This window comes from Typopeltis vanoorti, chromosome 15, assembly GCF_054136105.1.
Source record: "Typopeltis vanoorti isolate ZY-2024b chromosome 15, IOZ_Tvanoo_1.0, whole genome shotgun sequence".
Taxonomy (NCBI): Eukaryota; Metazoa; Arthropoda; class Arachnida; order Uropygi; family Thelyphonidae; genus Typopeltis; species Typopeltis vanoorti.
Window position 1 is genome coordinate 65,352,743 of NC_143563.1, and position 22,558 is coordinate 65,375,300.

A 22,558-nucleotide genomic window follows, 5' to 3' on the forward strand; every position below is an offset into this window, starting at 1 on the left:
CCACACAAAACAAGCAATGTTCAGCACAGTGGTAGAAACCACTCAACAGGAATGCAATCAGAAATACATCCATATTTGAAGTAGAAAAAGCCATCAAAAATTTGAAATGTGGAACAGTAGCTGGAGTAGATTATATCAGAAATGCTCAAACAAGGAGGCATACAAGTTTTACAGCAGCTGCACTGCATAATTCAGAAGGCCTGTCAGAGGTTCTAATTCTAGATGATTGGAGTAGAGCGGGGTCGCCAAACTTCTTTGATCGTCGACCCCTTCAAGAGTTTCTTGACTTTTTATCAAACCCCTCTATTTTACTATTACGTAATTATAATAGGACAAGCAAAAAAAGACACTTATGTGAGTTTTTAGATTGTTTATTTTATAGTTACAGTGTTTATTGTATGTATCATATAGTATATATTATTATATTACTATTACTATCACTAGTAATATCACTGGTATTACTAGTGATATTAATATACTGGTATTAATAAACTACTGGTATTAATATCACTGGTATTACTACCAGCCCTGCTCAACTCTTCAACATAGAGAAGTTTAGTTCGTGAATGAATAACGATCGAATTATAATATGTATGTTGATGAATTTTAGAACATTAACGCTCACTTGTATGTCGATGCGCAAAAATGAGACTGGGATCAAATACGTGTAAGTATAAGTAAATAAGCAACCGTGCATGTGTTTCAATCTCGTCCCCCCCCCCCGCACCGGCCAGGCGGTAACCACCGACATCTGTTTATTGGTAAATATGTCATTTTGGCCTACTTGATTAGCTTGTAACTATTTTCATGACCTAGCTCCATCTTACAGGTCCTATTATTATTATTATTATTTGACACCTCCAGGGAGTCCAAAGACTCATCGAGGGAGAGTGCGCCAACAGCATCGAACAATTGATCCCCTTCCAACTACTAACCGCACTCAAACTTACCTAACTGAGCCATTTGTAGCAGATGTCACTGTTCCCACGATTCACTCTTAATTGCGTTGTCATTCAGGATGGAAGTAATCCAAGTTAACTGAATTAAATATTACCCGTACAATGATGTCTTATATTTTTCTATTGACCCCTGAGTCCGAATCGACCCCTGGGGATCGATATCGACCACTTTGGCGACCACTGGAGTAGAGCTTTCAAAGTACAGATCTATAAAAAGTAAAATAAATTAAATGCGAGAATTAAGGGGTATTTCCCTACTGAGTGTTCCCTGGTAACATTTATGCAAGTATACTTGAGAAATGGCTACGAAAAATTATAGAACCTGATATCCAAATTGGTGGTGTTAATCTTAGCTCTTAACTTTATGCAGATGATATTATACCTCTAAATACAGTAGTCCACATTATTTGTGGGTTTGCTTTTTGCAGTTTCAATTACCAGCAGTTAACCCTGGTCCAAAAATATTAAATGGAAATTTCAGAAATAAACAATTCATAAGTTTTAAATTGTGCACCGTTCTGAATAGCATGATGAAATATATAGCATTGTCCTGCTCAGGACGTAAATCATCCCTTTGTACAGCATGGATACACTGGACAGTATACGCTACCCACCCATTTGTCACTTGGTAGATGTCTCAGTTATCAGATCGACTGTTGCAGTATCGCAGTCCTTGTGTTCAAGTAACCCTATTTTACTTAATAATAGTCCCTAAGAGCAAGAATAGTGATGTTGCAATTCAGATATGCCAAAGTGCTTCGTTTAAGTGAAAAGGTGAACGTCCTTGACTTCATAAGGAAAAAAAAATATTGTATACTGGTTGCCAAGATTCCATTCACATTCACATAACTTTTATTACATCATATTGTTATAATCGTTCTATTTTATTATTAGTAATAGTAATTAATCTCTTACTGGGTCTAATTTATAAATTAAACTTTATCATAAGTATGTATGTATAGAAAAAAAAAGTATATATAGGGTTTGGTACTATCTGTGGTTTCGGATATCCACTGGGGCGGGGAAGTCTTGGAACATATTCCTCAAGGATAAGGGGGGAAGGGGGAAGGAACTACTGTATATTCAGTACAAGTCTGCAAAATTCCCTAAGTAAACTCAATAACTGTTGTAATAAATTTGGTATAAAAATCAGCTATAAAAAGACAAAGACAATGAAAATAGGCAGAAACATTGAAAACATCAACTATCCTGAATGGTGAATCTATAGAACAAGTAAAACATTTCAGTTATTTAGGTGCAATTTTTAGTATAGATGGTAAATTAAATATAGCAATAGACAACAGAATTAGTAAAGCTGATATGGTAGGAAGCCAGTTGAATAAATGCATAAGGAATAAGAAATAAATTAGTCAAAACACTAAGTTGTATATAAAACAGTGTTCAAACCAATTTTATGGATCTGAGAACTGAATTAAAATTAAAACACTTCGTCAAAGAGTAGATACCACAGATATGGAAGTGCTAAGAAAGATTAGGGTAGTGACCAGATGGTATTGGTGGCAGTATCATATTAAAAATGAGGATATTAGAAAAGAACTTATCATTGTTAACATTCAGGAATGTGTTAGCAAAGTGCTTCGGCAAAGAGGATACAGCAGGTTGAGTTTTTAATTACTATGAAAAGGCAAAAAAGTAATTTATATAGAAAGAAATATAAAGTTCTGTTCTGAATTTCAGAGGAGATAGAAGGATGGAAAATAGTAAAGTTGATTGGTTTACTTTAAGACTTTTAGAGAAAACTGGAAACTAAAATTGCAAGTGTTTTTGCAATTCTTTGAAAGGGAACACTGAAATTTTATTTCCAACTCTCTGGAAATAAAACTTCTTTAACAAATTCATTGGCAGCCACCCATGATCAATGAAATAATGTTTTAAAATGAAAAAAAGTGAAGAAAATAATATATTTTGTATGCGTTTAGAACAAGGCTGAAACTTGCCAATTAGTGAGTAGAAAGTAGATTTCTGGAGCCATGTAGATAACAGAAATAACTCCAGCATAGTACTTCTTTAATCCTTCATCAAATTCTACTTCTTTTTTTCAATGATACTTCTTAGTCATGGTGCTTATCTTCCATTCTGGCAGTGATGAGTTTGTTCCAGTAACTGACATTTTACTATTTGTCCTGGTATGATGAAAACTGCAAAGGCTTTGTTAATATGGAGTAATGCTTCAGATGGCATGACATATCATCATATTGTACCATAATTTTGTTTTTGGTTTAAGCCAATATATAATACTATTTGGTTGGCTAATCCTCAAATTATCTTTCCAACCTTATACCTTCAGTATCTGGTATATACTTACTAGCAATGCCCACAATAAGAAGATAAAAATTCAAAATGGGATCAGAAATCCTAGTCATTACACACATTTCTAAAGGAATATGGAGGTGTACTGCTAGTTATCTACCATTAACCTTTAAGCAACTCTTCTTCTTCTTCTTCTACAGCTTCTCCCACTTAAGTGGGATCACTGTTTGTTATGAGTCTCCTCCACACCTTCCTGTCTTGGGCTGTCACCACATCCAAGTTCTTCATCTTCAAGTCCTCTTCTACCAGCTCCCTCCATCTCTTCTTTGGCCACCCACGCTTCCGCCTTCCTTGCACATCCATCTGCATGACCCTTCTTCCCACATATTCGTCCTCCCTCCTCATCACATGACCAAACCATCTCAACCTTGCCTCCTGTATTTTCGCTCCTAAGTTCGTAACTTTCACTGTTCCCCTGACATAGTCATTTCTCAGATGATCCTTTCTGGTCACACCGCACATCCACCTAAGCATTCTCATCTCTACTACTTCCATCCTGCTGATGTTATTTTTCCTCAGGGCCACAGTTTCTATAGCATATGTCATAGCTGGCGTCACTACTGTCCTATAAATTTTGCCTTTCAGATTGATCGGCACCCTCTTATCGCATAACACTCCAGCCATCTCCCTCCAGTTCCTCCAACCTGCTTGTATCCTGCATCCCACTTCCTTCTCAGCTCCTCCATCTTCTTCCACTGTTGAACCTAAGTATCTAAAGTCTCTCACCTTCCTGATGACATTTTCTTCCAACTCCAGATCTGTCTCCTGGCCACCGCCCACTGCGCAACACATATACTCTGTCTTACTTCTGCTCAGTCTCATACCTCTCTCTTCCAGTACTTTTCTCCATCTTTCCAGTTTAGTTTCAGCTTCTTCTCTTGAATCTACACACAGCAAGATGTCATCTGCATACAACATTGTCCAAGGTGCATCTCCTCTCACCTCCTCTGTTACCACCTCCATCACAATATTAAACAGAAACGGACTTAATGCTGACCCTTGATGCAAGCCAACTGTTACTTGAAAACTTTCTGTCTGTCCCAAACAGGTCCGAACACTTGTCTTCACAATTCTGTACATTTCCCGCACCAACCTGACATATTTCTCCGGCACCTTCTTCTCCCTCAGACACCTCCAGACTTCTTGCCTTGGCACTCTATCGTATGCTTTCTCCAGATCAATAAATACCAGATGTAGCTCCCTTTGTTTCTCTCGATATTTTTCCATCATCTGTCATAACCCAAAGATAGCATCTGTTGTTGATCTACCAGGCATGAAGCCAAATTGTTCCTTCGCAATCTCCACCTCCTCCCTCAATCAATTAACCTTTAAGCAACCAGATATGATATTAAATAAATATAAGCCATTTATCGTTGTTTTGGTATGATCGTATAACATAAAGAATATACACACTTTATACTTTAATTAACTAGAAACTACTAGTTTTACAGCTGATCAGGAACTTAGTGATGTTACAAAAGGTTAAAGAGGTTAACATAACTTTAAGCAATGAAAGAATACAATGAATTAAAAAATTAAACTAAATAATGAAATGAGTGAAGGTAGAACTAGTTGGTACTGATGCATTCTGTCATGTAATGCAAGTCATAGCCCATGTCTATGAATGTCATATTTTCATATAATTACAAATAATATAATTTCATATAATTACAAAGAAAATAATTCTTTGGTAATACAAGCTACAGCCTTATACTATCAAACAAACAGGTAACCTATTATTACAAGATTATCTGTCCAACAATTCTGCTGTTTGCCTTCCTTTCATGTACCTGTACGCAGACATATTTTTTATCTTTATGCCTGTGAAAATGCCTTGGTCATAAGACAAAATATTGACTTATCATTGGATTTAGAGCACATCTTATGCTTTAACCAAAGCCATGTCTTTAAAAATCATACTAAATCAATATGAATACAAGCAAAAAATTTGCTATCTTTTTCATCTGTTAAGAACTCTCTATTGAAGAAACAATTTAAACTCAATGAACGTTACAAAGAAAATAATTCTTCGAAAAACGTTTTGATATGCAGGATATATATTTAACAACTTAAACTGAAAATGTACTCATTTTAAAGTTAGATCTCTAAAGTAATGATGAAATTAATAAATCACCTTTCCATCTTTCTGTTAAGCATGAAAAAAATTTAAAGATCATATGAGAATAATATTTAATATAATAATCAGAAATAATGATGCAAAAATAATATTACTTTGAAAATTACTTAGAACAAGAGATACAATCTAAACAGACCTGATATCCCCAAGGCACACACTGCATATCTGAATTCTTATTTTTTTTCCTGATCCATCACTTGATATCTGAAATTAAAGTTATGTGATATGGGAATCTGTGAATAATTCATAACTTTTTATAAACATTTTCAAATATAAATAAATTAGCAGCCTTTATACCATTTACTATAATTATAAAATTGTCTTAAAAGTGAGTCTGCAAGTTCAGTTCACTCAGCAATCAGGTTTCTAATATCATGATTAGTTTAGCCAAGCTGCAGTCAATGATAACACACACACATTTCTGATAAGTCCAACTTCATTAGATAAAGCACACACTTTAAATTTTCAACATGCCAAAAGTATTTTATCTTCCATGTAAAGAAGGTAGGCATGCTCTTGGCTCGAAAGGCATTTCAAAATACTGATTTAGTAAAAGTGCTCTCAAGTCAGAATTCTTTATTTTATATCTTATATATTAACAGCTATATTTCTATGAAGTAATATAACTTCATTTTTAAATATGAATAATTTAAAATCTAAAACTTAATTTCATACCTGCCCTTAGATAGGAAGACAATTAAGAAAATAAAAAAATACATTTTAAGTGCATATTTATCAATAAGAAATACAAGGTGTGACAAAAAAGCAAGACTGAGACTGTAAGCACATAGTAATAATAGGAATAGGGAAATGGCTGCATTTTGTGTAAAAATGATTTTCTGTAAAAATCCAATGAATCCATCAAAAGTTAGTGCATTTATGAAATATCAATGTGTTTTTGGATTGTAGTAAACAAATTTTACAGGCAGAATTTTGTTTAGCCTAATTCTGTCACTACAATGGTTCCAAATAAAATTAAAATTGATATGACTTAACAACGTTTAACAGAGATCTAAATACTACATTTCATTAAATTCCATCCAGCCAATGCAGAACTATTAATACCAGTTTGAATCACTTTGCCAAATTTTATCAATAAAATGATCAGATTAAAACCCAGACTAAACCTCATAGACTATATATGCTAAAAATATATAATTTCAACACATTACGTCCTCTTGTGCTCCTACAAATGATCCAATTGAAAATAAAACTGGAATGGCCTGACAAATATTTCTAAAGATTATTGCAGAAAGGAACAAGTAAAATCTCCAGCTAAGCAGTGTTTCTCAACCTTCTTTCATGTGCCCCCATTTTTTAATTATTAGTTTTTGTGGTGCTCCCCACCTCCCCCCCCTTTGCAATTCTTGAATTGAGACACTGACAAAACCCATTAAAGTTAGCAAAACAAAACAAAAAAACTAGAAATTAATTAAAATTTTTAAATACGTCATCAAATCTTTCGAAAATTGTATGGATCTGGCATCACTAAGACCACATCACTACACTGAATCATATCAGCCTTTCGGAAGCATTTATGATTTCAGCACAAGAAGTCTTGAAATGGTAAGACAACAGTGAGAAGTTGATGGCCAGTGTTATTTTACTCCTATTTGCAACGACTGTGATACATGGTATAAAAACAATCTTTTTCAGCATAGAAAATGATAAATTTTTAATTGGACATAAGCAGGCACTGACGACTGTGGAGCGTTGATGTTAACAAATCCAGGTTCACAGAATATCACTCCAAAAATAAAATCAAGAAAGTATGCAGCAGAATATTTAGATTTTGGTTTTACAAAGACTGATATAAATGATGAAGAAAGACTACTGTGTGTTATTTGTTCGAAAATTTTGGCAGCTGATATTATGAAAGTGAATAAACTTAAAAGACATTTGGAAACACTTCATAAGGAGTATGTTAACAAACCTCGAGAGGACTTTGCTGCCAAACTGAAATGTTTTGAAAAGCAAAAATCTAGCATTAAAAAAGCTTTGTCTGTAAATGAAAAAGCTTTACTAGCTTTTTACAAAGTTATCAGAGAAGACTTAATTCTGCCAGCTGCGATTGATATTGTAGAAACAATGCTTGGAGAAAGTTTTACTAAACAACTACAGTGCATACCTGTACCAAATGATACTGTGGCTTAGTATATTGGTGATATATTGAAGATATGTAGCAACAACTTTTGTCGAAGCTTTGTGACCAATTATTCTCAATTCAGCTTGAAGATGCAACAGATAGTAACAAGGATTGTCATCAATCCTTGTTGCTATCTGTCTGCTTATGTTTGATTTTGCGATGGATTATCAGCAGTTGAAGAGTTATTGTTTTCTAAATCAATAGAAAGAGGAGCCACAGCACCTGAATTGTTCAAAATATTGGACGATTTTATATGCAAGGCAAACATACAGTGGAAAATTTGTGTTGGAATTTGCACTGATGGTGCTCGAGTTATGTCTGGAAGGTTTAAAAGTTTACAAGCCCTTGTGAGAGAAAAATCCCCACAATGTATGTGGATACATTGCATGATTCATAGAGAAGCTCTTGCTGCAAAGGAAATGAGTCCTGGCCTAAACATTGTGTTAACAACATTGTGTTAACAAAATGAGGCCTTTAAAATCAAGACTGTTTTCTGAACTTTGTGAAGACATGGCTAGAGCAGAACATTCAGCGTTACTATTTTACTGTAAGACAAGATGGTTATCACAGGGAAAATGTTTACAACATGTTTATGAATTAAGAAATGAAATAGCAATCTTCTTGGAAAAGGAAAATCCCCAAGAAGCAGAGAAGTTTAGAGACCACTTATTTGTGATGAAATTGAACTACCTGGTGGACATATTCGAGAAACTATATAACTGCAACGCCAAGGAAAAAATACACATATCTAAGTGAAGAGTGATGAAGTTAATGCTTTTTGGAAAAAACTAGTTACTGAACAAAAAGGTAAAGCAACAAAAATCAGAAATGTTTGCAAATGTGGATGAATTTATCAAAACCTAATGACAGAAGAGCAACGCATCAAAGTTTTATTTGGAACTATTGAAAATCATTTAGCAATGTTGACGAAGAATTTTAGAAACTATTTTATAACTGAGGGAAACATAATGGCAGTGTACGAGTGGGTTAGAAACCCATTTCAAATTACCCCTGAAGGTTTCTCAATTGAAGAAGAGGAACAATTTATAGACATCACATCAAATGGCAAAATCAAAAGACAATTTGCATCTAAATAGCTGTTTGAATTTTGGACCGGTGTTGACGATGAGTTTTCTGCACTAAAGTCAAGAGCTTTTCATGTACTTTTGCCATTTCCAACATCTTATCTTTATGAAATCGGGTTTTCTGCAGTGACTGCCTTAAAAACAAATATAGATCTCAGTTAAATATAGAAAGAGAACTAAGAGTGTCAATTTCCAATGTATCACCATCATATGAAGAGTTTTGCTCTGCAACACAGGCCCAAGGAAGCCATTAATTTTAAGATTCATTGTTACTGTTTAGTTTTAAATAGTTGCTTGGTATATTTTGCAATATTGATATGTTCCCATAAGCCTAACTAGTTTATTCAATACAGTAGATTTTCTATATTTTATTATTTTATTTTCGGAATGTATTTTATGTTTTTGTGTCAATAAATAGTTTCATTAAATGCTTTTGTTTCAATAAAGTAGTTTTTCAGTTTTTCCTTTGATTTCCACTTTCTCTGCACCCTCCCTTTTAAGTATTTTGCACCCTATAGGTTGAAAATCACAGAGTTCGAGAGAAAAACTAGCATGTGGATGGAGAAAACTTATTTTGCTGCATTTCATATTCTGAAGTTATATAGTCATATAATGCATCTCCAATCAGTGCTCCATACTTATAGTGTTATCTGACACATGAAACAATAACTTGGACTCTTTTCAATCCAAGGGCAGTATCTGTTATGTTCACTCTGATGTATAATGCCAGAAAGCATTCGACATAGAATCACCTGACTTTTGACCTTCTTTGTCTGAAAATCTCACGTCTCCACTGAATCAAATTAATTTGCTGTCTCTGTCACTCCCCCAATGCAAAACAACTCTAAACTCTTCAACTTCTTCTCCTTAAATGTTGATCTCTCTGTCCCAATTTCCTAGCAGGGAAATTATCTTCCTAGGTGATTTTAATGTTCACTACACCAACTAGCTCTTCTCCAACTGTGCACACATCATCAATGACCCAACGCCAATTGCTCACATGCCTACCAGAATACCAGATAATCCTAACCACTCCTCAAACACCCTAGTCCTCACTAGTGATCCTTCCAAATACAATATAACTGTTGTATGTCCACTACGTAATTCAGACCACAATTTAGTACTTATCTCCTCTCCCATGGAACAATGCTCACGTGGCCATTCTCAATCAAGAGTAGTTTGGCATTATAATAGTGTCAAGTGGGATGACCTTCATGCCTTCTATGGCTCATTCCTGTGGTTGGCTATTGTTTTTGCTCTTCCAACCCAAAGGTATGCACTGGATATATTACCAAAATAACCATTACTGGCATGAAACTACCTTCCTAAGCTTCAGTTCTCCAAAAGGTGTGCAAGACTGTCTAAGTAAAAAGTTTAGCATACCACAACTCCCATTCACCAAGAACTCCATCGTCCTTTGGTGCTTATATCCAACCTAAAGCACTGCAAGAAAACTATTATCAATGCTTCCAAAACATACTTTGAAAGAGCAAATGGCAGGAAACCTGCAACTTGTCCAAATGACAGCCAAGCCTGTTGGTCTCTTGCCAAAGCAGCTGGTTGTAATTTTTGCCCAACACTTCTTCCACTTCGATCACACCTAAGTGACTCTATTGCATCATCACCCATAAAAGGGGAAGAAAAAAAAATCTCCTTGCTTCATACTTTTTTCCTCCGTGCATAACTGATCCTGGTAAATGTTCCTCAACCCCCTACAACTCTTCCAAATGTTCAATATTTCATGTCTCCCTTGTCCTTTTGCAAGAAAGAGATCAGAAAAATATTGACCAAATTAGACATTAAAAATGGTTCCTCATTCTTCTAATTATGCAACTAATGCCTAGGTTCTACAAGGTTCTGTTCTTTCACCCGCCCTTCTTCCTTATGTATACAAGATACTCCAGCTGAAAGCCAACCTAATACACAGTTTTGTGGAGGACAGCATATTGCACTCCTCCCTTTCGTTTAACAAACCTTGCTCTACACAAATCACCACAACTTACATAGCATCAATCTTCAGTGACCTAAATTCTGATCTCTAAGCCATCCATCAGTGGGATGCTAGCAAAACACAGTTATGCCTTATTTTTAAAAGCATTTTCTTCCAGTATTAACTTTGGCAGCACTAAAACTCTAAACAAGATGAGATTCTTTTCTGTTTGGAATTACCCTGACATCAAGCCTCTCCTGGCACATTACATCCAATGCCCTTCTCAGTTTAAAAAAAAGAAAGAAAAAAGATCTTTCTTTTGCTCAAGACACCCTCTGATCAGCTCAAGTACAAATCTGCCCAACTATCAAATGTTGCTCTCATATTTGGGATGGTGCCCCTAAGAGCTCCTTAAAAATACTTGATTTGATACAGAAGAATAATACCGATTAATGACCCATCTCTTACCAACTCACTCCACCCACTTTCAGAGACATTTGGTTTTTGCAGTATGCATCTTCCATAAATATTTCCATGGTAAGTATTCATATAAACTAGTCAATAATTTATTCACTGAAATGCATGCAGATGCCACCAACATGCAGCATGCAAAAAAGAAAGAAAAAAGATTTTTCTTTTGCTCAAGACATGTACAAATCAGCTCTGATCAGCTCAAGTACAAATTTGCCCAACTATCAAATGTTGCTCTCATATTTGGGATGGTGCCCCTAAGAGCTCCTTAAAAATACTTGATTTGATACAGAAGAATAATACTGATTAATGACCCATCTCTTACCAACTCACTCCACCCAATTTCAGAGACATTTGGTTTTTGCAGTATGCATCTTCTATAAATATTTCCATGGTAAATATTCATATGAACAAGTCAATAATTTATTCACTCTCTAATAAATTCACTGAAATGCATGCAGCTGCCACCAACATTCTTTCAGAGTTCAACTCCAAACTCACAGAACAGTTTCTTTTCCTCCTCTTTCATCCCTAATATTGTAAAGTGGCAACCCCTTCTCCATGTGTTTCCCAAATAATATGATACACAGGCCATCAAATCAAATGTAAACAAATTAGCATACTCACATGTATGGGCCAAACGTAAAATTCCTCACATCTATTTTGTTCAGTGAAGTTTCACCTACCAAGCTGTTCCCATACCAAAACCATATGTTCACTTTCATCAAATGGCAGCACAATGGTAAGTACTTCAATCACCACCAAGTTAGAATTAAATCACTGGACATCCTGTATATCACATCCACCATGTGTTTTGTAGATAGTTACCTCAAGGAAACTCACAATATAACATCAGTGATACCTGCTAGAAAAGGTTCACCATCTTACATTAGCAAAAGTCAATGACCATTGTTTTGGTATGGATTTAAGAAAATTTTAGTGATACTGGAAAACACTGCACGAATACAGATAACATATTAACTGATGCTGGTCTAGAATAAGTGAGAATTTAAACACCAGGAATGCAAAAATTTAATCTTGGATGAATTCCAGGAATTCACATTCTTTTACAACTTATTCCAGTAATTTATCATTATTTTTATACTCCCTCCAACTTGACTTCAGCAAATTCTATTTTACTTGATTTTATTTTTTTTTTACAAATATACAGTTTTTTAACCAATAAAGTTTAATAATTAAATGAAATTATTTTTAATTTCAAAAGATTTTTTTTTTTTATTTATCAAACTAAAACCATGATATATTTAGCAACCATTAACATAAAGCAAAAATTAACTGTACTGATTTATTCAACGACTTTCTAGAAAAATATAAAAAGTTCCATCTAAAACCATATGAAATAATTCTGGCAAGGACCTTTATTAAAATAAAAATAATACAAACTAGAAACTGAAATGGCACCGAGTGCCATTCATATCGTGTGGACAGACTTATGTGTTCATCGAACATGTTGTTTATTATTTTAACGGTATAATAGAACACAGAAACTAAGTAAATAATTAAATTATTAACCTGATGCTGATATTTCGCTGGTATTATAACCAGCATCTTCAGAGCACAAAAACACTGTTTGTCACAATACGCGAGACTAAAACAACATGGTGTGCTTAAACAAAATTGTAGCAACAACACAAAGACTAGAGTCCTGATTTTGGCGCCCTCTATCTGAAAAAAAAAAAAAAAAAAAAAAAAAAAACGCTATCATATATTACTAGAGTCCTAGAAAAGTGCTAGTTTTTTCTTAATATGACTGTCTCCCAGATCTTCGGCAAGTTAATACAGCCATATTTGTTGAGATTTGGAGTGTGTTTTAGGGCTTCTGTCGCCTCTAAGAACAATCTCTCTGATTTATATGGGTTTCTGTGTAGTACTTTTGTGTTTTTCCAGTTGATCCTGTGTGCAGGGGTATCCAGAGCATGGTCTGCTAGGCCCGATTTCCCATAATGATATTTCCGGACGTATCGTTTATGTTCGCTGATGCAGATATTCACAGTTCTTCCTGTTTGACCGTAGTAGGCTTGATTGCATGAGCAGGGTACTTGGTAGACTCCTGGATGTGATAAAGGAGGAATGCTGTCCTTGGGTGAGCGGATGAGGGTGGCTAATTTGCTACATGGTCTGAATGTAGTGCGTAGTTTATGTTTATTGAGAATTCTTGAGATCTTTTCGGATGTGCCTTTAATGTAAGGGATGGTGACTGTTTTGTTGTAGTTCTCTGTGGTGGATGGTGGGAGGGGTTTCTTAGGAGTGTTTAGTATTTTGTTTATTTTTTGTGGATTGTAGCCGTTGGCCAAGAAGGTGTGGTGTAAGTGAGTCAGTTCAGCAGTAAGAGCCTTGTCATTTGAACAGATTGCTCTCGCTCTATGGGTTAGCATTTTTAATATGCCATATTGTTGAGAAGGATGATGGTGTGATTGTTTGTGTAAGTATCTGCCTGTATGTGTGGGTTTTCTGAAAACTGAAAATGATAAGGAACCATCTGGGAGACGTGTGATGAGTGTATCCAGGAAGGGCAGACAGTTGTTGGCTTCCAGTTCCATAGTAAAGTGGATTTTTGGATGTTGGCTATTTAAATGTGCTAAGAATGTTTTCAATGTCTCAGGGCCATGTGGCCAAATAGCAAGCACATCATCAACATAGCGTAGCCAAAGTGTTGGTTTGAGAGTGGCTGTATTGATTGCTTGTTTTTCCAGGTGTTCTATGTAAAAGTTGGCTAGGGGAGGAGAAAGGGGGGGGAGCCCATGGCTGTCCCATCAATTTGTTTGTATATTTTCCCTTTCCATGTGAAATATCCTGCATGTATTGTGAATTTGAATAGTTCAAATATATCAGGGGGGAAGTGTGACTTCAGTAGATTGAGGGTTTCTCTTAGTGGTACATTTGTGAATAGTGAAGTGATGTCAAAGCTTACTATTAAGTCTGAGCTTTTTAGGGTGAGGTGTTGTAAGATGCTTTTTAGGTGTGCTGAATTTTTGATAAAGGAAGGAGAATTGTTAGTGAGAGTGGCTAGTAGCTTCGCTAAATGTCTAGCCAGTTCGTATGTGGGACTATTTATATTGTCCACAATTGGGCATAGGGGTGTGCCTGGTTTGTGAATTTTTGGTGATCCATAGATCCTCGGTGTTTTAACATGGAAGGGTTTGAGTTTGTTAACTGTGTCTTTGGGCCAGGAAGTGACTTTTTTTAATAATTTTCGTGCCTTATTCTTTTGTGTGTTGGTGGGATTGCGATCTATAATTTTGTATGTTGACTGATCTTGTAATAGTGTGTGCATTTTGTTTTCATATTCAGTTGTGTCCATCACCACGGTTGCATTTCCTTTGTCTGCTTTTGTTATGGTAATCTGGCTGTTGTTGTGTAGCTCTTTTATAGCAATGAATTCCTTATGTGGGATATTATTATTTTAGTGGTAGTGGTGGAGGTAGATGGCGTTGATTCGTAGTAGAGGTTCGGTGCAGTAGTTGAGACAGTTGTAGTTCAAACAACTGTCTCAACGCGATGAGTCTTAGGACTCCTTGGAGGTGTCACAAATAATAATAATAATAGTTTAATGTTACAAAGTGCAAGGTCTTGAAATTTGGTAGGCAAGGCTGGTTTGCAGAGTATATAACTAATGGGAAAATTTTAAAGGAGGTGGAATCAATGAGAGAGAGAGATCTGGAAGTGATTGTGGACAGAGACTTGAATTTCAGGGATCACATTACTAAAATAGTAGAAACATCACAATGGACTATGGCAATAACAAGGAGGACTTTGACATGCAGAAGCAAAGCGGTTATGGTTTCCTTGTATAAGGCCTTAATCATGCCACACATGGAATACTGCGCATACACAATTGTCACCTGGTTTTCAACAGGATGAGAATATATTAAAAAGGGTCGAGATAAGGTTCACTAAACCAGTTTAAGGTCGACGGGACATAGGATATGAGGACAGATCAAGGAAATGCAACTTGAAGGGCCCTGTGAATAAAAGGAGGGGGGGGGAATATGATTAAAGCATATAAGTTAGTGAGGGATTGTTACCAGATTAATATGAAGGAGATTTCATAGAGGGAGACAAGAGGCCATCTCTGGAAGGTGTGAGTAAATGAGTGAAGAGCAACTTCTTTGCATGGAGAGTGATAGATGAGTAGAATACATTGCCTGAAAGTGTGGTGAGTGCAGAAACTACAAATGGGTTTAAAACGAGGTTCAATGATATTTTTGCATGAGGGTATGGATCTCCTATGATGAGTCTTTTGACTCCATGGAGGTCTGATGTTAATAATAACAGAAAATAAATAAAAATGATGTTTCCATATTTACTGTAATTGTTTCTAGTGCAGATATTTTATTAGCATGCGTGGATAGGCTTATGTGTTCATCACACATGTTGAATTGGATTTAAACAGTACTGATGCGAACACAGATTGATCAGAAAATAACTATTTATTAACTTAAAAGCTAATATTTCGCTGGTATTATATCCAGCATCTTCAGAGCACACAAACAAAGTTTGTTACAAATGCGAGACAACCACAATTCGATGTAACAGTGGGGCTAGTATAAGTAATTGCAGCATGCAACACAAGACTAAAGTCCATCTAAGTTATTAAAAAAAAAAAAAAAACAGTAGTCCGAAGTTTTGAAAAAATATATAGTAGTCCATGAAACTTTTGAAATTTTAATTTTATTTTTTTCAAACTTTGGACTACTATTTTTCAAAAGTTTCAAAACTTTGGACTACTGTTTTTTTTTTTTTTTTTTTTATAACTTAGATGGCGCTGTATTAGGACTTTAGTCTTGTGTTGCACACTGCAATTACTTATACTAGCCCCACTGTTACACCGAATTGTGGTTGTCTCGCATTTGTAATAAACTTTGTTTGTATGCTCTGAAGATGCTGGATATAATATCAGTGAAATATTAGCTTTTAAGTTAATAAATAGTTATTTTCTGATCAATCTGTGTTCGCATCAATACCGTTTATATCCAATTCAACATTTTATTAGTATGTTCCTATAACTATTCAATAAAAATACTGTAGAGATCATGTTTGAATAATTGCTATTATTAAAAATAGATTCAGTCTGGGATATTTTGATCACACCTTGCATACTAAAAAATAAGCATATTTAGGTTTTAGGTTTAGAGTTGCAAATTTTGCATGCTAAACGATTAAAAATATTAAAAAGTGTTTAAATAATACAAAAAAGTTAGTAAATGTTAATATAGTTAAATGAGCAAAAGTAGTAGTTAAATAAACATTTTCTTTCTCCTCCACTTTCCTCAAAAGGATGAAGAAAGAAAACTGGATAATAACACCAAATATTTAAAATACAATATTACCATAAAATCAGATTTTGTATATGAAATCTTTAAGAGTAATTTGCCCATTCCAAATGTAAAAATAATAAAAATAAATTCCCAGAATAGAAGAATTAATTTCATACTTGAAATATAAATAAGAATATTCCTTTTAATTGATTCACCAATCACTGACAAAAGTGAGCACAAAAGAGAATAAAATGGTTAATCAAAAATGAAACTGAAATACTTAGATAATGTATGAAAATATAAACTAATTAAAAAACAGCACAAATGAAATGTTTCTTCCTCTTGAAATGGGAAAAAAAAAAAAAAACAAGAATGAAAATTATTGAGCACAAAAGAGAATAAAATGGTTAATCAAAAATGAAACTGAAATACTTAGATAATGTATGAAAATATAAACTAATTAAAAAACAGCATAAATGAAATGTTTCTTCCTCTTGAAATGGGAAAAAAAAAACAAAAACAAGAATGAAAATTATATAATGAGACAGCAAAAGAGCAACAAAACATTTATTTTATTTTATTTTATTAATATGTCAAAGTCCACAAAAGATTGGTTTGTTTAGTTGTTTTATGCTACACACCATCAATGAAAGACTGGTGATCTAGAGCAGGCATGGGCAACCTTTCCTAGTTCGGGGGCCAAATTATCACTGTCTCCAAGTCAAGGGCCAGACCAAATTATTAAATAAAATAAATTAATACGAAATGAATTAAAACAAGTTACTACTTCATATTTCATTTATTTATAATATAATGCTTTGGTATAAAACTCTACATAAATTTTATAATATAACGAACGACATAATTTAATGTGAAGACTGGCCTTGTGCTTCAACTACGAGACTATCAATATTGACGTTAACATTACTTAAGGATTAATCATATAGAATTTTCGAGGTTTTTGCCCGTTATTCTTGTTCGAATTTTTGATTTATTGTATATTTACTCCTAGAAAAAAACTGTTCACACATATATGTGCTGCCGAAAAGACAAATGATTTTTCTTGAAAAGGTGTGTAGATTTGTATATTTTTCTACCACCAAATAACATTTATAAAAATCCGTCAAAGCAATGTTGATAAATTGTGATTTTAGCACTAAATCTGCATGAAGCTCAATAAGTTCCATCTGTAAGTTTTCTGGCACATTATTTACATCAGCATCCATCGGACGAGCAAATATAGCGAATGTGGAGTCTTTGTTTTTGAAGTTGGCAAACCTTGTATCAAGTTGCTCTATTAGTGCCTTCAGTTCATCTCCATAATAATTATAAGGGATATTTTCATGAGTTGCTAGAGTAGGAAAATGATAACAATTTTTAGCTCTTATCTGACTTTCCAACAATCTTAGTTTATTACAAAAAGCTTTCACATGCCCATGCAGTTCATGAACCAATTGTCCTTGTTTTTGTAATTTAAGATTTAGTTCGTTTAGGTATCTGGTGACATCTACAAGGAATGCTAAATCACACACCCACTCATCATCTTTTACTTGGTTAATTGTGTTTCCTTTTATGTCCATAAAATCTGCAATGTCTTGTCTCAGATCATAAAATCGTTTTAACATTTTACCTTTACTCAAACCACCTCACTTTACAACAATAAGACACATCTTCATAATCTGAAAATAGATCTGCCAAATACTCCTTAAATTGGTGGTGATTAAGTGCACATGACTTAATAAAGTTAATACTGGCTACTACAACTTCCATAACATAACATTTAATCGATTTTGCACACAGATTTTGTTGGTGGATAACAGTGAAAATTTGTTAAATTTTCAGGATGGATCTGTAGTTATATTGCTCTTTCATGATCTATTCCAATAAATCCCTTCTGTGCACTAACCATTGCAGGGGATCCATCAGTGCATATGCCACATATTTAATGGTCGAAGTGCCAATAATTCTTCTGTGATGTTGAAATCCGCATCAACTCCTCGAATAAATATTGCTAGTTGTGCTGTATCGGAGGCATCAGTGCTGTCATCCAAAGCAATTGAAAATACTTCCAATCTAGCAATCTTCTCTTTTAAACTTTTTTTGATATCATCAGCCATAATTTCTATCCGTCGGACAACAGTACATCTCGACAAACGAATATTCTCTAAGTCTTTTTTTCTTTCCAGGACATATTATACTTGCAACATCCAGAAGACGTTCTTTGATAAATTCTCCTTCACCAAATGACTTAGAATGCTTAGCAATTTTTTCGCTTACCACAAAGCTGGCTTTGACAATGCTGTGGTGCTGTGTTCTTTGCTTGTTGAACATTTGCTGCTGGGTATCCAAGTTCTTCTTCAACTTCTGTATTTCATCTTTTTGTAGTTGTCCATCAATTTTTGGGTGATCCGCATGTCTCGAAGTAAAGTGTCTCTTCAAGTTGTATTCTTTGTTGACGGATACGGATTCGTTGCACAGCAAATCTTTATTCAGAATAAAATAATAATCCTCCGTCCAGTTGTCTTGAAATTGACAATTCTCTGCATCTACTTTTTTTTTTTTTTTTTGCAATAGTCCCAAATTTATAAGCAATATTCAGAACTGTCAAATAAAACTGTCTTCTACACCGCAGGCACTGAACAGAACACAACATCAACGCAGGCACCAAACAGTACATAACATCAATGCAGGCACTGAACAAAGCACAACACCAACGTAAGTATCGAACTGACATGTAACACGTTCACAAACACTGCTAGTCAAAGTGAGAAAGAGACCTTGGCTGGAGAAAACATAGTGTGTTTTGTGCAAGTCATATGATATCAGCTTAATGTGAGTTAGTAGAACACACCATGTTTTCTCCCACCATGAATCAGACAAACTTCGCTGAAATAGATTAAGGCCAGATCCGGCCCGCGAGCTGGGGGTTGCCCATATGTGATCTATAGCAAATTGTACAGAGGAAGACATAAGTCAGAAATACTAAAATTTTTTCAAGCTATTTCATGCCTCAAATTAGCAAAGTGGCAGTTTCAAACTAAGCGATTAAAAAATTGTCTACCACTTAAAGACTTTCACAGACATTCAATCCACAGTCTGTTGGTTGGAAAATAGATACTATCCATGCAGGTAATCAGGTTGGCAAAGTGGTACAATTACAGAAAGATATTAAAATGATCTAGTTCTATTTAAGCAGCGATTAGTCAATGTCACAATTCTATCATTATTCTGCAGCCACACAGTATAATGATATTGAGTTTTTTTCTTTCGATAGCAATTTTACCAATGAAAGGATGGAAACCTGTGATATTATGTGCAAACCAGGGATTAAATCCAGGTTATTCAGATAATACAGGAATGTTGCTCTAAGAATCAACTTTTTTTTTTTTTGTGACACCTCAATTCCCACATGCAAAGTGATTTTCTCACAACAGACAATGAAAAAGAAAACTAAAGACTTCCATAAATATTCACCATCAGTAGAAAAGCAGTGTGCATTTCTAACAAAGAAATGCAAAGGAATTTTAAAATGAGCCATTTACAAACATTTAAAATGCAATTTAGGGATATTCAAGGATATCAATTTGAAACTATGATTTGCATACTGAATGTAAATTCAGTTGTACTTAGGCAAATGAAAGTAGTATGCAAAAAATAACTCAGTGCATCTGCTTAGCATCTCTTCCAATGAAACATGGTGAATTCGCATTCATACATAAAGAGCTTTTAGGAAGTTCAAATCAATATCACGAAACAATATTTCATTCTTTCATAAATGACCTCCTTTAAAATTGTTATTCCTATTTAATTACCTTCATACCACTGACAAGATTAAACTGAATCTGTACATACCTTACATTTGGGAACTAACTAAAATAATTCAAGAGATATGAAGGGTACAGGGGAAAAACAACTTCAGTCCAATTTTTGTGAATTCAACCTAATGCTGCCATCTGTTGGGGATTAAAGGAAGGTTTCATCTCATAAATACGACTTTCTGCATAAACAACCTCAGTGCAGACAAATGAATGGAGAATATTTCTTAAACTTGGGAAGAACACCCTCAGTCCGAGCGGTTGTATGGAAAAACGACTTCGGTCCAATCACATCAACTATTATCACTATAACATCATCCATTATTTTGTTATCAGTGGTTTGTTGAATCACTACTAGTTTTACTGTTTTGGTTTTACGAGTATTTTAATTGTTTTTTAATAATAAAAAGTAGTGTGAAAATGATAAGTGATTATTCTAATAGTTCTAATGAAAGTGAAGCTGATACTAAAGAAAAACTCACAAAGAAATGAAAAAAGACAGGTAGGCCTAGAGATGTAATGAAAATTCTTCGCACAACAACGCACAAAGTTGGTCCTGACTGTTTATGAAAAGGTATCGTTATTTCGAAACTATTCCTGATGCCGAACGAAAAATAATTATTGGTGATTTTAACTTATTAGGAAACTATAACCACCAAAACTCTTATTTAAGTGAACTAATTACAATCCTTCCCGTAATGAGAAAGCATCCTAGAAAAGGAGTTAATGCGAGGGTGAACACGGCTTCATTTGCTTTTCGTGTCAGATTACTGCAAGGCGGCGATGAGGGGAATAGCGAAGATGTCAGAATTTGCAGTAAAGCATTTATTTCTTTGCATGGGATAGCTGAAGAACGAGTGAAAAGGATTAAAAACTGTTTGATAAATACCGGTCAGTCACCTAAAGATGGGCATGGTAAACACCTAAACAGACCCCACAAAATTTCAGAAGAGACTAAGAACAAAGTTAAAAGTTTTATTAAAAGCGATGACAACAACGTTGATGACCATCCAATAGATGATCTAAATAAATTATTATTTTAAAACTACAATATTTTAACTACTTAAATTTTTATTACTTTTTACCATATTTCATTTTTTGTGTATTATTGCTTACTTAATAAAGAAGCACTTACCAACCTTTCTTCGTATAATAATTCCCTTAGTACCTATTATCTTTAAAACAAGGGATGCAATCTGATCATTATTTATAAATTAAATAATTAATTAAAAAATCTGATATTACCAATTTGATTAATAAAAAAATGTGCATAACAACCATTTTTTAAATAGGATTTACCAGGGAAAAAACACTTCAGTCTGGCCATTTCGACAAAAAGGCCATTATTTGCCATTTGTTTTTTTAATTTTTAAGTACTATTTAAATTAATTATGCTTAATATACATGAATGTACCATATCTATTATTTTTTTATTTTGTTATGCTATGTTTACTTGCATTTTGACAACAAGGAAAATTTAATTACGTTTTTTCAGAGGTCAATATCGTGGACTGAAGTTGTTTTTCCCCTGCACCCTTCATATGTCATCAAGCTTATTATTTGATTTAATCATTTTTTATTACAATATGCTTGTTGTACCATGCCAAAATGTCATTTATGTGCATCACAACCACCAAATGCTGCAAACTTATAGTACATTAGTACTGTAAATGGGCTAAGGGATCAGCCTGTTCAGAAACTTTGTTCTAGACCAAACAAGGAACTTTTCAGGTCACTTCAGGTGTCTAATAAGAGGAGTGGTTGTCTCACATCAGGCAATAAAATTAAAATTCATCTTCCACCTTAAAAGTGGAAGATGAAAGGTACTGATTAGAAGTGTCATATTTCTTCAAATGTATATATTTTTTTCAAAAGATACATTAGGAATAATCGATTCTACTCCCAAATTTATATCTAGTATCAGATTTATAAAACAATATTTGCCCCGTTAAAATTTTTATGATGCAATAAAGGATTATAAGTGTCATTTAAGTCAAACAAATTAATCATGAATATAATGTCATGCAAATGTCAGTATTCATATATAATGATATGCAAAAACACGAACAATGCTTATACATTATAACATATCAAATCAAGAGAATAATTCATTGAACATAAAGCTTCATTACATTCAACACTTACTATAACAAAAACACCATTATAACAGAGTACCAAAAAAGTATATAAAATCCCCATAAACACAATGCTATTATGAAGATAAAAAGCCTAACAATGACCACACTATTCATTCATAAGCCCCTCATTATGGAAAGCTATTTCTCATCAACATTACAACTCTACTCAAATATATTTTATTCCTGTGTGTGTGTGTGTGTGTGTGCGCGCGTGCACAATTATCATGGAATCAAGCGATCACATTACAATATACATGACACATTTAT

The 22,558-nt window shown here is 34.2% G+C and overlaps 1 protein-coding gene across 7 annotated transcripts in view; it reads right to left on the reverse strand.

Moving 5' to 3' along the window:
• The window catches only part of LOC150098829 (PHD finger protein 14), a 570,499-nt gene that overhangs the window by 489,335 nt on the left and 58,606 nt on the right, over window positions 1-22,558 (reverse strand). For all 7 annotated transcript variants that reach the window (XR_016549471.1, XM_090404762.1, XM_090404761.1 and 4 more), the window contains exon 4: window positions 5,564-5,631. Coding sequence is in view for 6 of the 7 variants with exons in the window: in XM_090404762.1 (XP_090260888.1) it covers window positions 5,564-5,631 (68 nt within the window). In the remaining variant the exon portion in view is untranslated. The remainder of the gene's footprint in view (window positions 1-5,563; window positions 5,632-22,558) is intronic.